The sequence below is a fragment of the Oryzias latipes genome, chromosome 9, assembly GCF_002234675.1.
Source record: "Oryzias latipes chromosome 9, ASM223467v1".
Taxonomy (NCBI): domain Eukaryota; kingdom Metazoa; phylum Chordata; class Actinopteri; order Beloniformes; family Adrianichthyidae; genus Oryzias; species Oryzias latipes.
Window position 1 is genome coordinate 5438343 of NC_019867.2, and position 14125 is coordinate 5452467.

A 14125-nucleotide genomic window follows, 5' to 3' on the forward strand; every position below is an offset into this window, starting at 1 on the left:
TAAAGGTGTGGGAAGACCGCAGCTGGCAAAAGTTCCTTTCTTTATAACTAAAAGTTCTAATACATCCAGGAAACCCATTTATTGGTGTAATAAAAGTGCTGCCCGAGCGTCCCCTCTCCCTGTCAGCAGCAGCAAATGGACAGCAATTGAAGAACAAAAAGTGACCCTGTAAAACTGCTGGTAAATGCTATGCGGCTGAAAATGTAGGGGCACCTACCTTTTTGTGCTGGTGTAAAAAAAAAAAAAACCTTCAACACACTGATGCAACCACAGTACAAAGTGAGTCTAGAACCTTGTATATGACGAAGCAGCTTTGAATTAATAGGACATTGAACCTGATTGCTGAAATGGTGTGGTAGTAGCTTTCTGTAACTGCTGTCCAAAGCCCAACACTTCTTGTGTAAACAAATACTTTTGGACATAAATACATGGATTAGACTAATTGTGGATGCCAATTGGCAAAATAAAACCCAGGACTTTCTGAACTGACTACTAGAAATGAGGAAATTAGACAATCGGAGCATAGTTTCTGTGGGCATCCTATGGGCACGTACTGATCACATGCAAACATCATTCGCGTGGGGTCAGTCAGAGCCAGAACTCGCACCATACTAACGACCAAAGTGCAGCATAAGGGCACCATAGAACGGCATCACCTGTACGTCATTGGTGTGTGTGACTTACCTTATCTTACAAAAACTTCACGACACACTTGCCACACACAAGACAATGGTACGTTCCATTTTCAATGGCATCCCTTGAGGTGACCGTATGAGCCCCAAGTGAACAAGACACACCCGTACTTCTTCTTTTAAGATTTGGACAACCCAAAAACCTGTGCGGGTGTAAGTGACCAAAGCCTAAGATACTGGTCTCTTTTAATTTTTTCTTTAGTCAGGTTACTGATCAGTGAACCACTTGTATTTGTTAGTCTTTTCTTCCCTTACACCAAAATACACCATTAAAAATAACCTACATATGCCCCAATTCAATCTACATACTCTGAAATAATACTTGCGAGGTAAGCAAACTAGTATTTGTGACCTTTTTTTTTTTTCTAAGCACCATGTTTATTAACACTGTGCCTGAAGTGTGGTACATGAAGTGTGTTACTCGGTTTTCATTAAACGTGTCAATTTATATGGTGGATTTTCAAAAATCTCAGGTTTCTGCTGATTTATTAATCATTTCACGAATGATTAATCGTAGAGATGCAGTTAATCGGTTAATCTCTCTAATTCATTTTGTTTACTAATGAGATTCTCACATGGAAATTGGAAAAGACTTTGATTAATTTAGTCACCGTGCGAGTTGAGCGCATGCAGAGGTTACATGGAGACAAATGGTCGGCTTTTTGCCGTTTAGCAAAGGACAATGGATAGCGGCGAATGACCTCAACTGTTCCATGCGGACCTCTGGCTTTGGAGGCGTGCGTCACCACAGGCTGAGGGTTATTTTGAAAAGATGTGCATGCCCCCGCACTGTGCAGAGCACGCAGTCTGTTCACGCTGAGAGAATGTTCTAGTCCAGCCTTTCAAGCTGTTTTCCACCAAACGCTCACCTTTAACAACAACTGGATTAAGCGTGGAAATAAACGTGCTAGCAGCGCCCCCTTTGAAATGACTGGCATTACTCATCCATGCACAGAGTAAAGGGGAAGGAAGTGATAAAACCTACAATGAGTCGTTTTGTGGCGTTGCACGTTTCATACCACTTGCAACCTCCTTCACTGTTGGTGTCCTTGTGCTTTTTTATTTTTTTTGTAAAATGAAAATGGCCTTTTCTTTCTTCCACTGCAACATCCAATTATCTTAAGAAAGCTGTGTTGTTGTTGTTTTTTTTGTGTCCCTCATTTCTGGGCCAGAAGCAGCTCCTCCTCTGCTGATATTCTTACTGCATTGCAAACTTCAACCAATGCGGCATGATTTCTTTTCCCACCCAATTCAATTTTCTTTTGAACGTGTTCTCCGAAGCTTGTTACAGACGTGTTGTGTAACATCCAGAGTTGGAGCTCTGCTGCAGCCACGGTGGGGCTGAAAGAGCAAAGATTCGGTTTGACACACAAACGCACAGAAAGACTGTCGGTGAGTGGCTCCAGTTCAAGTGGAATCATCTGTTTCAGGCTACATTTTGACGTCACAAGATGTCCTGCCGAAGGGATTTTATCTGTTTTGCTGCTTTTGGGCGTCTTAAATTTCTGAGACCCTCCCCTTTACAGTAAATCCAAAGAGGGTGCTTTGTACTAGAGGGTTGTTGCAATGTTGGAAGCGGTTCTGCATCCGTCTCCAAACGGTTGCAGTCAAAACCCTGTCAGCAAGCCTCCGGAATGACCCGGTTTTAATTTATTACACACCGTCCAGGCTGTGATCAACTAATTTGGCCGTTTCCCCTGGAGTGTGTGACGCTCTAAAAGGACAAACTTTAGGCGATTGGGCAATCAGCAGAGGCTGAACGGACGTAGCTGGAGGCTACGTCCCCTGTTAAAGTCCATCATTGATCTGGCCAGTGTTCTGCTGGTGACTGTAACTGAGCAGCCTGGTGGCAAAATGAGAAGACGATCTGTCATACTTGGCGTGTCTAACAGAAATCTGTTTCATGGAAATGCGGGCCTTGTACAAAAAGGTCATTCCAGCTGCATTGGATTGTTTGTAAACTGTTACTAAAAGCAGTTTGCAATCATGAAATGGAATATTTTACCAGATATTTTAGGGCTGGGTTGTTTGTAAAAACAAACCGATTTTTATGCAAAAATCAAAATTCATTCAATAAATTCACTGATATTTTAACAAGTAATCTAGTTCTTGTACTTTTAGCTTTTTTATGTAAGAATTTGCATTTTGACTACATATGTTTGGTTTTGTTGTTCGATAGTTGGATAAAAAAATATTTTTTTCAATAACAAAATAAAATTAGTTATAAATGGAAATTCTACACAATCCATTCTAAATTAATCTGAGCTTTGTGAATCCAAATAAAGTTTGTTTTTCTTTTTGAAACACTCAAACTCAGAAATCGTGTAGCTTTGGTTGTATTATTTGCAATTGTCACTGCCCAAAAGTCTTTATGTGCATTTTTTTCCCCCCTTCTTCTAGGGTTTGAACAGAAATGCATTGTTCAGTTTGACCTATTAGGGTTGCATTCTAGGAATTGGCAGGAAGTAATGAAATTATCTCTCGTTCAGTTTAACCAGATTGTTGGAAATGTGGGCATTTTTTTATTTTTTTTTTGGATTGAAATATCTGTTGAAAGTGTCTGGTGCCTTAAAGACCCACTCCAATGAAAATTGTATTTATGGTGTTTTTAACATGTTCTTGTGGCATTTTTTTATGTCTGATATATTTAAGGAAAATTAAGCTCAGCATTGCATTTCTGAGTATTTCTTTATTCGTTGTGAAGCAGGATATGATGAAAAAAGGCAGTTAGAAAAACTAGTATTGGTGACAGAAAAAATTCACTGGGTGCGCCATAAGCTCCCTGCTCCGCTCCATTCTGATACGTCCTGATCCAAGCTGGCATCTGGCTCAAAACTGTACAGCTGGATAGCGCCATTATTGCTTTCGTCTTTTTTCTTGCACTGGCAATGTTGGGTTGGGGACGTGTGAGCTTGTAAGTGGCAGGATGGTTTGTAAATGGAGAGTTCTCAGCAATGGTGAGGGGGTGAGGGGGTGAGGGGAAGAGGGTGCGGGGTTGCTCTCCATTCCACCCGCCCTGCCAATTACTCAGAGATGAACTGTTGCTGACTGTAGTGGGTATTTAAAGCTGTAAAACAGTTAGAAAATGAGCAGTGCAGCAGTTTTTAACTGCTTAAACCTGTTAGAATCAAAGAAAAAAAATGTTCACGTAGAGTTAGATGTGCTAGTTAACTGATCAAAAGACAAAGATCGTATTTGGTTTGATAAACCGGTAACCAAAACAGGACTTTCGTGTCTTAAAAATTGAGACTGTAGTGTCTGTCTAGACATCCATCCATCATCTAATCAGTTTTATCCCTTTTGGGGTCACGGGGCTGCCGGAGCCTATGACGACCACTTGTGATCAAAGGCAGGGCCACATATCACACACCCATACACACTCGCATTTACACCTAGGGACAATTTAGAGTCACCAATGAACCTATCAAGCGTGTTTTTGGACGGTGGGAAGAAGCCGGAGTCCCTGGAGAAAACCCACACATGCACGGGGAGAACATGTTCTTTTTTAGTTTAACTTTTCTCTCTTGTTCACATAATGCTTTGCTTTCTTGGGTTTTCTCAGATGCGTCCCATCAGATGGAGGTGTTGTCAGATAGTGGTAATCATGGCTTACCCTCTAATATGTTTCTGTCTTTTGTCTCCTGTAGGTGGAAGATTCTGCAGACCGGCTGCCTCACTGTAAACTATGGAATGTTCTGTGCTGAAACCATCACTACTCTCCAGTCTTTGGACTAGGCTCCAGACTCTTAGTTAGCAGCTGTGCTTCTCCCCTCGAACTCTTTCTAAACAGGGGACGAAGAAGAAGAGTGGACTTGGAGCCCTCCTAATAAAAAGGCACAGAGCACTTTTCCCTTTTTACTATATTAAAATCATTTTTTTTCTCCAGCTTGGATTTTTAATTTTTTGGTGTAAAAAGAATCATTTCAAACATGGACTTGGAGTCGTATCTGTGGCTGGTTATTCTGGGCTTTGTCATTGCCTTTATCCTGGCGTTTTCGGTTGGCGCCAACGATGTGGCCAACTCTTTCGGCACGGCAGTGGGGTCCGGTGTGGTCACGCTGAAGCAGGCCTGCATCCTGGCCTCCATCTTTGAAACGCTGGGCTCAATACTACTTGGAGCTAAAGTGGGAGAGACGATCAGGAAGGGCATCATCGATGTCAGCTTCTACAACGACACGGTGCCCATTCTCATGGCAGGCGAGGTCAGCGCCATGGTCGGTAAGTTGAGCGTCCCTGTCCTTTTTGCCTCGTATGACCTGTTTTCTGAGGGTTTGGGCTTCATTCATCTCTTCTGGTAAAGGTGTAGACCTAATCATGCTTTTATTGTTTGAAAAGATCAGATGTATTTTTGGAGCTTTAAGATGCACGATTCAATTATTTCTTTTATCAAACCTGATAATTTGAGCAGCAAAATCAGTCATTAAAGTAAATTGATTCTTAAGTGAAACTGACTAGAAATCATGACCTAAATGGGCTGAAAAGTTGCGTCTTTTTGTCTGGACTGTCAGCATGAAGTCATGTGGCCTGAATCTGGGCTCATTGTGTAGCATCTGGTCCTGGTTCGGTTTGTCTTCCCTTCTCCTTTTGCACATACAGGTGTTTCTAAACTCCTGTTTGGATGTGGGTTTAACATTTTTGAGGGTTTCTGGAGCATCTGAATAATGATCCAGCCTGTTCACACTACCGCCAACCTACTGAAATACTCCAGTAAAGTTAATTATTGTTACCAAACCATGTGACCTAAAAGCTCCACGAGGACTTCCCTTAAGATTTGCCTTAAATTATTATAGGGTAAAAAAAGGAAGGGGCATTACTTGGAGGAAGCCCTTAGATCAACTCCTGAGTTGATTCTGATTCTCAAGTATATTTATTTTTTTGGAAATTACTGGATTCTCATTTGTTTGACACATGTTAAGTCGCTCTCTCTCTTACATCTGCTTAAAGCGGCTGCGCCGGCCACTAAATTGAAACCCCCAAAATAGCAAAGTTAAAAACAAAAAACGTATTTGATAAAGTTTCCCATAGAAAAAAAAAGTCAACGGGGAAACTGAAGAGCCTTCGACTTCAAAGATAAAAAAAAAAATGAAGCTGCATTTAACAAACAAAACCCAGGAGTCTTTACTCCAAAAATGGATTTATAGCCACAGTTGTTCCCACACAACACAGAATTAATGCATAATATTCAGCAACCGACTGTCTGTCACATATAAAGTTGTTAAAATGTTGGATTCAGGTTTATTACTATAATTGAAAACCCCCACTTTCATTAACTTTTTTTGTATTAATTCATCGGATGAGGCTAAAGTCTGTCTCATGCTTTAAAAAAAAAAAAAAGTATTTTATTTAAATTTTTCTTTTTTTTTTTTTTTTTTTTGTCACGTCGACAGTTATGGATTAAGGAAAAATCTATATAACATTTTAATAGTTCCTACACAAACTCTAGTGTACAAATAATGTTTAAAGCTGCTGCTGTATTTTACAGAGGATGAAGACAAACTTCACCAGCAAAAGTTAAGGGAGGCTAAAAAAGAAAATCGCTGTTTCAACCTCTTACAGGCTGGTCCGGACAAATATTGTCTATTAAACCAGACCGTGGTCTGAAAAAGGTTTGGTATAGCGAACATAATCAGTTTTAACAGAGCATGTTTTTAAAACCTTGAACATTTTTTAATTCTTTTGGACTTCCCCCAGCCTTTTTCTTGGTTTGACATATTGGTCAGACAGAACTTGAACAAGCTTGGGTCTCTTTGAAACACAGGAAAGAGACTTTTTATTTTATTTATGTTTTACTGTTGTGCAGAAGCTGCAGGGCACAAAAAACCTCTTCAGAGAAAATCATTAAACCTGTTTTTTTTAAAGACTCTACTCTTTTTAAAAATACGAGTTAACCTGCTTTTACAGGACTTTCATTAACCAGCATTTGCTCTTATCTTGGTCTAAACCTGTCTGCCCACCTTCAGGAGGCGAACTTTAGAAACCAAGTTGTTTGAGTCACTCTGGTCTGACATGCAGAGACATGAGGACAGGGAAAAAAACATTTGAAGGACTTTCCATTCAAAATCTGGCACTCTGTTGCTGTTTCTGTTTGTCTTGAGATGAATCTATGGCATTGAAGTGGCAATGTGTGTTTCTGTTCCCACACAAACAAATTGTTAGAGCTATGCAGACCCATTTCACTTGCTATGACTTGGGGACTTGAGCAAGTTTTGATGTGGTCTAAATTTGGCCTTTACTCAGTCATTGTCATTGAGAAGCTCCAATATGAGAAGAGTGGAAAAAGTGATTCTTATAGCCAAACATGAACAATTTTAGCGGATTTTGTATGTTTTAAGTTTTACTATCTTACCTTCTGACATTTTTTTTTGCTTTGACCACAGGATCGGCTGTCTGGCAGTTAATTGCCTCCTTCCTCAAACTCCCCATCTCCGGGACTCACTGCATTGTTGGAGCGACCATCGGTTTCTCCATGGTGGCCATCGGCACAAAGGGCGTGCAGTGGATGCAGCTCGTTAAAATTGGTAATGATTTAAGATTATTTGTAAAGGCGTTTGTGTATGATCATACACACCAATCCAATTCAGGTGGTTTCCACTTTAGGGCCTAAGTCACAACTGCCCTAAGGGGTTGAATATGGGGTGTTATTATTATTTTTTTTTTAATATTTTGCCATAATTTCTTGTTTTTGCCCTTCCAAAATCAAACTTTCGTCACCCGTGGTGGACAACTGTGTTATCCGCAGTGTAGATGTACGTTATTGCGTCGGCACGTCACCTTAAATTTAAAATATATCAATTTAATAAATTGTATGAATGCACAACAGAAACCTGGACCTGTTTACCTGTTCTCCAGCTTTTTGCTGTAAAATCAATGCATCTACTGGCTGAAAGTAGAACTCCTGCGTAAAGCTTGCATTCTGTTGCAGAGGGACGGACGTAAGACACAGGCATGATGGAGGCGGTATAAACGGTCTGAATGATTAGTGAATGTTCTATTTTGGAAATTGGATCGTAGTTTGTGTGCATCCTACAGGCACTTGTGTGCTACATTTGTGCAGTCAGCTAGGAAACAGTACGTGCTCCTAACGAACGACTAGAGAGTGGTGTTAGGGAATGGAATGACAGCATCACCCATACGCCATCTTACACTAGCCCTACATATACTTTGATACTTGTCACATGCACCTAATCGTACTTTCCTTTTTTTTGGCGTCCCTTGAGGTGGCCTTAAAGAAACGGCAAGACACACCTGTGCTCCCTTTAGGATTCAGCTGCTCCTCTCTATGTGGCCCCCCACGGGCCCAGACAACCCAAAAACCGGCATCAGCTGTGCGGGTCAACCCCGCGGACTGGTGCATGTGACTAAGGCTTTATTCAACTTGAGTGCTCTCTTGCTCCATTAAATCCAAATCACAATATTTGAAGTTCAATGTCAGATTAGACTTTTGTGCTCATTCAAACACAAAGCTCAGACCTAATCCCTACGTTACTGTAGCAATGAATGTGAGGCGAACAAGAAAACCAGGGACAGACTTCAGTGACCGATGCTGCAGTTTTAAGTCATTTTTTTATTCTATTGTTAACTAAAATGTGTTTCCTTGATGTTCCAGTGGCTTCATGGTTCATTTCCCCGTTGCTCTCTGGACTCATGTCTGGCCTTCTCTTCCTGCTCATCAGATATTTCATCCTTAGCAAGGTGGGCAAAGCTTTTCTTGCCTCTGCACACGTTTCTCTAAATCTTATATTTTCTAATGTAACTTTATACTTTCTGGTTTGATCAAATGTTGCCAACTAAAGAACTCTCATCCAATAAATCTAAACAATAAAAAATCGTGTGACGTTTGTGCATAATGTAGCAAATAAACTTTAGAACTCTCGTCATGTACAGTGAGATGTCCACGTGAGCTTAAACGCTAAAAAGCAAACATGGGCTTTCAAGTGCATTTTACCTGGCATCTGATAAAGACCTTTTTGATTTGGCAACAGCAGCGAATCTGTTATGTAAGAGGCAGACTGGTGCGGAGCAGCAGAGAGGTGTTGCAGTCCATTCAGAGGTCACTGCTGCAGTGGAGTTGCTGCATCAAATGCAGGAAGAACTTGTTGCTTCTCCTGTTTGCTGTAGTTTGGTGTGAACATTTTTTTTAAGTATAAAATCCACCACAACAAATAGGGTTGCAGTGTTTTAAAGCTGGGTGTTTTGTATTAAATTTTGTAAACTGGCCACTGCCTTATCCCTAAATGTTTTAGGTAATTTGATCTAAATGAACATCATGAGCTCATTTTGATCATTTCTTTGTATGTGTTGCTCAGGAGGATTCTGTCCCTAATGGCCTGCGCGCGCTGCCTGTCTTCTACGCCTCCACCATTGGGATCAACACATTTTCCATCATGTACACCGGAGCCCCATGTAAGGACTGGCTGCTGCAATCCTGATATTAGTCAAACATAATGTACTTACGAGTTTATGTGTGTTCATGAACCGTAGTGCTTGGCTTGGAGATGCTACCGGTGTGGGCCATCTTCCTCATCACGTTAGCGGGGTCGCTGGTCTGCGCCGGCCTGGTTTGGAAATTCGTCTGCCCCTGGATGCGGAAGAAAATAGCAAGTGGGTCTGCGTTTGTCTGTGCCTGGACCTGTCAGACTGTCTCTCCTCCAGCAGCGAACAGCTGAAACAATCTGTCTTCTTTTTTTAGCTTCTGCCTGGGTTTTAAAAGCAACAAAAGGATTTAGTTTGAACTTTTTGCTGAGAAAGCAGTTACAGCGCTGACAGACTAATGATGTGGTCTACCCAGGTCTCACGCTGTTCTCTAAAAATTTTCGAGAGAGGGAAAAGTTTTAGCTTCATGTTTTATTGATGATGGATTCTGAACATCTACATATTGAAGTAACACTAAATCCTCCAACTGCTGACAGACGGGTTGTTGTGTAATAAAGGGTCTGCTGACTGCAACTCAATCAAATTTCCTCACAAACTACTGTTTCTACTGACTCAGTGATGTATGCCCATCATTACAGGTTGTTTCTGAAAATGCCTTAATGGTAAAAAACGTAAACGAAAAGCAGAGGACTTGATATTAACAGATTTTTTTCATTCTTATTTAATAAAGAAATTCATATTAATGAATCAAAAAAGTGTTCTGCAGGCTTGAGGATCTCGGGGTTCATCCAGGTGGGCAGCAGCGGTTTAAGGTACGGGCGGCTGCCCAGGGGGCAATTCAAATGGGGCGCCTGCTCAGCGCTATAGTTTTATATTATTTGTTATTTCACGGTGTTTGGATCCGCCTGGAACCGGCGAATTGCTGCCCCTGTCTGTGTAGAACTGCCACTGCAGGTGGGATTAAAAATAAGCTTTTTTTTCTCCCTTTTGATAGCATAATTTCTGCTCTGAGTGGAATTTCTTTCACTCTGCAGCTACGTTCACACCGGACATGATTCACGCATCAGAGACGCCGTCCAGTTTCAAAGTTGAGTCATATACAGATGCGATCAGAGGTCCTGCAGTGTGTTTTCAGTGTCAGACACAGCTGTCTAACAGCAGTGCATTTTGGGCATTGCAGCACAATTTTTTTCCAGTTTCAATATCTGAACTTTGACCCCAAAATTGACGTGCAAATCGCCTTCAGTGTGAACGCAGCATAACTCAGTTTTACAATGTTTTAAACCCAGGTCTGCCATCCATGATCCTGCTCGTTTTCCAAAACATCCATGTCCTACCTGTTGCTAATTACCTGGATCACATGTGTTCAGTAATTTAAAGCTTTGCCCCCCTTGATCCAGATCAACAGTGATTGGGGCAGGGGTATCTAGAAAACGAGCAGGGTGGTAAATCTTGAGGACCAGGCCTTGGAGGGACAGTAACACCAGGTTGCTTTTTGTTTAGCTATCCTTAATGGGGGTGGATGTAAAATTTCTATCATCTTTAAAAAATTGACTGGTAAATTTTTTTTTAGAATCTTTTTGAACCGTTGAGCTACTGTTGGATCTCCTTCAGGTCGGTTAAAGAAGGAGCAGGCTCTGTCCAGGATTTCTGTCGAGAGCCTGGATAAGATTCCCGAGGAGGAAGAGGAGGAGGAGAGCCCGGTCTTCAAAGAGCTACCTGGAGCGAAGGGCACAGACGAGGCGGTTTTGCCCCTCACAGGAAGCACCAGCGACCGAGGCCCCCGCGACTCCGGCGGGGAGCTCACCAACTTGGGGAACGGAGGCCACGTCTTGCCAAACGGCAGAGTTTATGGTAACTTTGGACTACAATAAATTTTTTTGACAATATTGTTGAGCATCGGTGAATAGGGATGGGTTCAGATTGTATTTTATCTGGTGCCAGTGTCTAAACGGTAATCAAACCTGTGCTTTAAAAATGGGGAAAGAAGCAACGTTTAAAGTGTCAAAGGGGGAAGGAGAGCACTTAAATATGTCTAAGATGCTTTATTTTATGCCTTTACACTCAATCTGTTTTCACACACGCTGAAGTAATTGCACATTTCACTGCTTATTGCCATGACTTTTTTTTTTTTTTTTTTGCGGCATTGTTCTCATCACTCCTTTCAATCAGATCGTTGAATTGGAATCTTTTTGCTGTGAAGTACAGCCGGACTTTCACTTGCTTTGCCTTCACCATTTAGCTTAGCTCCGCCCACCCTAATGGCCTCACCTATTCTTATGATCCCGCCTACAGTCGCTGGAAAGGTAAAATGACTGAACGTCAAAACTGAATAGAATACAAGGGATCGACGTGTTCTTATTGAAGTACCTAAAACCCATGTTTTTTGTACCGTATATGGCGTAGCCAGAATTAACTTGGTTCCAGGTTCCACCCATCTTTTGGGCAAATGCCTAAATCTTGCTTTCATTGTTGGTATTGGATGGTCAGAACGGAATTGATCATCGTCTTCTTTCCAGGTCGGACTCACTCGATGACCAACGGCTCTCTTAAATCCCCCATCGCCAACGGCAGCTTCAGCTTTGACGGTCACATGCGTAGCGACGGGCAGGTCTACCACACCGTGCACAAGGACTCGGGTCTGTACAAAGACCTGCTTCACAAAATCCACCTGGGCCGCACTGAGGACAACGAGCGCACCGTCTCTGGTGCGCCCGACAACAACTACCGGCTGCTGCGCCGCAACAACAGCTACACCTGCTACACCGCGGCCATATGCGGCATGCCCGTCCAGCCCATCAAGCGCTCAGAGTCCCGGGACGACAGCGAAAAGCTGGTGGGGGAGGCAGGCGGCAGAAGCAACAGCGTGTCTTACTCAAAGAAGAGGATACGCTACGATAGCTACTCGTCGTACTGCAACGCTGTTGCCGAGGCTGAGATTGAAGCAGAAGAGGGTGGGGTGGAGATGAAGCTGGCCACAGAGCTGGAGGGGGTCACAGAAGACGGAGCTCCAGCTCCAGAGCCTCTGGATGACTTGGAGGACCACGAGGAGGACAAGGACAAGTCAGAGGTGTTTCTGCTGTTTCACTTCCTGCAGATCCTCACGGCCTGCTTTGGCTCTTTTGCACACGGAGGCAATGACGTCAGGTGATAAGATGGCGCCTTTTTTTTTCTTCTAATTTTAGCAGAACGTCAAGTGTGGAATATCTAAATGTCCTCGTCTTTGCAGTAACGCCATTGGCCCGCTGGTTGCTCTATGGATGATTTATGAACAAGGAGGTGTGATGCAGGATGCAGCCACTCCCATCTGGCTCCTGTTCTATGGCGGTGTGGGCATCTGTGCTGGTCTGTGGGTTTGGGGGCGGCGCGTCATCCAGACCATGGGAAAAGATTTGACACCCATCACTCCCTCAAGGTGAGAAAGCCCCCACAGAGGAGTGACGGAGGAGAACCTCTACATCTCCTCAAGGAAATGTTTTACTAGAAAAAAATCACCATGGGCTAGGGATGTGTACCAAAACTCTGTGCCAATCGGACTGAGATTCCTCAGTCTGAATACGATCCGTTCTTGAACGGAACAACTGGACCTAAATGGCCACCGTAGCTGACATAAACATCGTAGGAATGTAGAATATACTTGACGTCTCCTCATCGCTGCAGTTTCTCTCGTCCTCTGAGTTAAAGCTCACACAGCACGTCTCCTGACCAGTAACTGCCTTGCAGCAGGCCTCCACTGTACCAACGGAACTAGTAAATTGTTGTTCCCGAAGCTGGTAATCGACATATAAAGTTTTAATAAGTTAACTGTCACGATAAGAATTGTAATGTGTAGCACGTTCGTCCTTCTTGTTGTGTTGACCCGGCCTCGTAGTTCTTGGCCAATGACTAAAGAGATCTCTAGTCACATGATTTTGCTTACAAGCTTTGGCCTGGAACAGAATGGTCCGCTTGAAGCCAGAATTTTTAATACAGACCAAACTGGAGGTTCTGGACTCGATCTGGAACAAAGAATTTTTCCAGTCTAAATACACACTTAAAAAGCAGAGAAGAAATTCCTAAACAGTCACATACTAGGCCTGCATAATAAATCGCAAATTTATCGTTATTGCGATTTGTAGACAAATATGAGCAAAATGGCAACAAATGTCTGGAACTTTGTTGTGTTTATGTCCAGAAACTAAAGTTGTGACATTAAGTGTTCAAGTTTTCGGTACAATTCGATGAAAATGCAGCAAATTTAATCGAAAAACATTTTCTCCCTCTGTATTTAAAGCAGTTAAAATATGGAGTGTTGATAACATTTTGTCTAGCTTTGGTTTATGTCGCACCAGATCTGAGTGATTCTGTGGATCACAGCGGAAAACTGGAGTCGTGCATCTCGTGTTGCACACATCCCTCACCTCTCACTGCTGCTCCGTCATCCTTTCCTTCCAGTCTCCTCCTCTCCCTCAGTCTCATCTTCCCACGATTTGCTCAGGAATGTTTGTCTGCAAACCTCAGCAGCCGTGTGCATGTGAGGGAAGCGGAGCTCTGCGCCCGCAGGTCACTCTGCTGATTTCTCTTCTTGCAAACATGGAGTCATATTATGGACTAATTGTGGCAGCCAGCTTCTTTTTTTTTTTTTCTCTCAAGGCCGTGTGTGTTTTTGTGTGTGGTTGCCTGGCAGGAACATCACACAGGGTTACAGGAAGTTGTTTGGCATTCTGGATGAACAGACCTGGAGCAGCAGTGGTGAAGGAGGGGCAGCCGCAGTGGGAACTCTGACTTGTCTTTTCTAACCACAGGGAGGGACGCCAGCCTGTCTACTTCTTTTTTTTTTTTTTTTTTTTTTTTACTTTTACTTTTACTTTTCCCCCTTTTTTGGCTTTTAAATCTTTATTTTCTTAGTTTAAAATCTTCGTTCTCACTTTCACTCTTCACCCCCCCCCTTTTTTTTTAAATCCAATGCTTTTCCTTCCTCAGAGTCTTTCTGTTCTCACGCTTTCTCCAACTCATTATTTTCCCCTTCTTTATTTATTTTTTTGAATCCTCACCCTCTTTGTGTGCCCCCTTTCTTCTTA

General features: G+C 42.5%; 1 protein-coding gene across 5 annotated transcripts in view; it reads left to right on the plus strand.

Annotated features, from left to right (window-relative positions):
• Nucleotides 1-14125, plus strand: part of slc20a2 (solute carrier family 20 member 2) — a 40016-nt gene that overhangs the window by 15507 nt on the left and 10384 nt on the right. For all 5 annotated transcript variants that reach the window (XR_002873922.1, XM_011478862.3, XM_023958929.1 and 2 more), the window contains exons 2-9: nt 4340-4910; nt 7070-7210; nt 8299-8384; nt 8999-9095; nt 9174-9293; nt 10680-10919; nt 11585-12212; nt 12295-12480. Coding sequence is in view for 4 of the 5 variants with exons in the window: in XM_011478862.3 (XP_011477164.1) it covers nt 4622-4910; nt 7070-7210; nt 8299-8384; nt 8999-9095; nt 9174-9293; nt 10680-10919; nt 11585-12212; nt 12295-12480 (1787 nt within the window). In the remaining variant the exon portion in view is untranslated. The remainder of the gene's footprint in view (nt 1-4339; nt 4911-7069; nt 7211-8298; nt 8385-8998; nt 9096-9173; nt 9294-10679; nt 10920-11584; nt 12213-12294; nt 12481-14125) is intronic.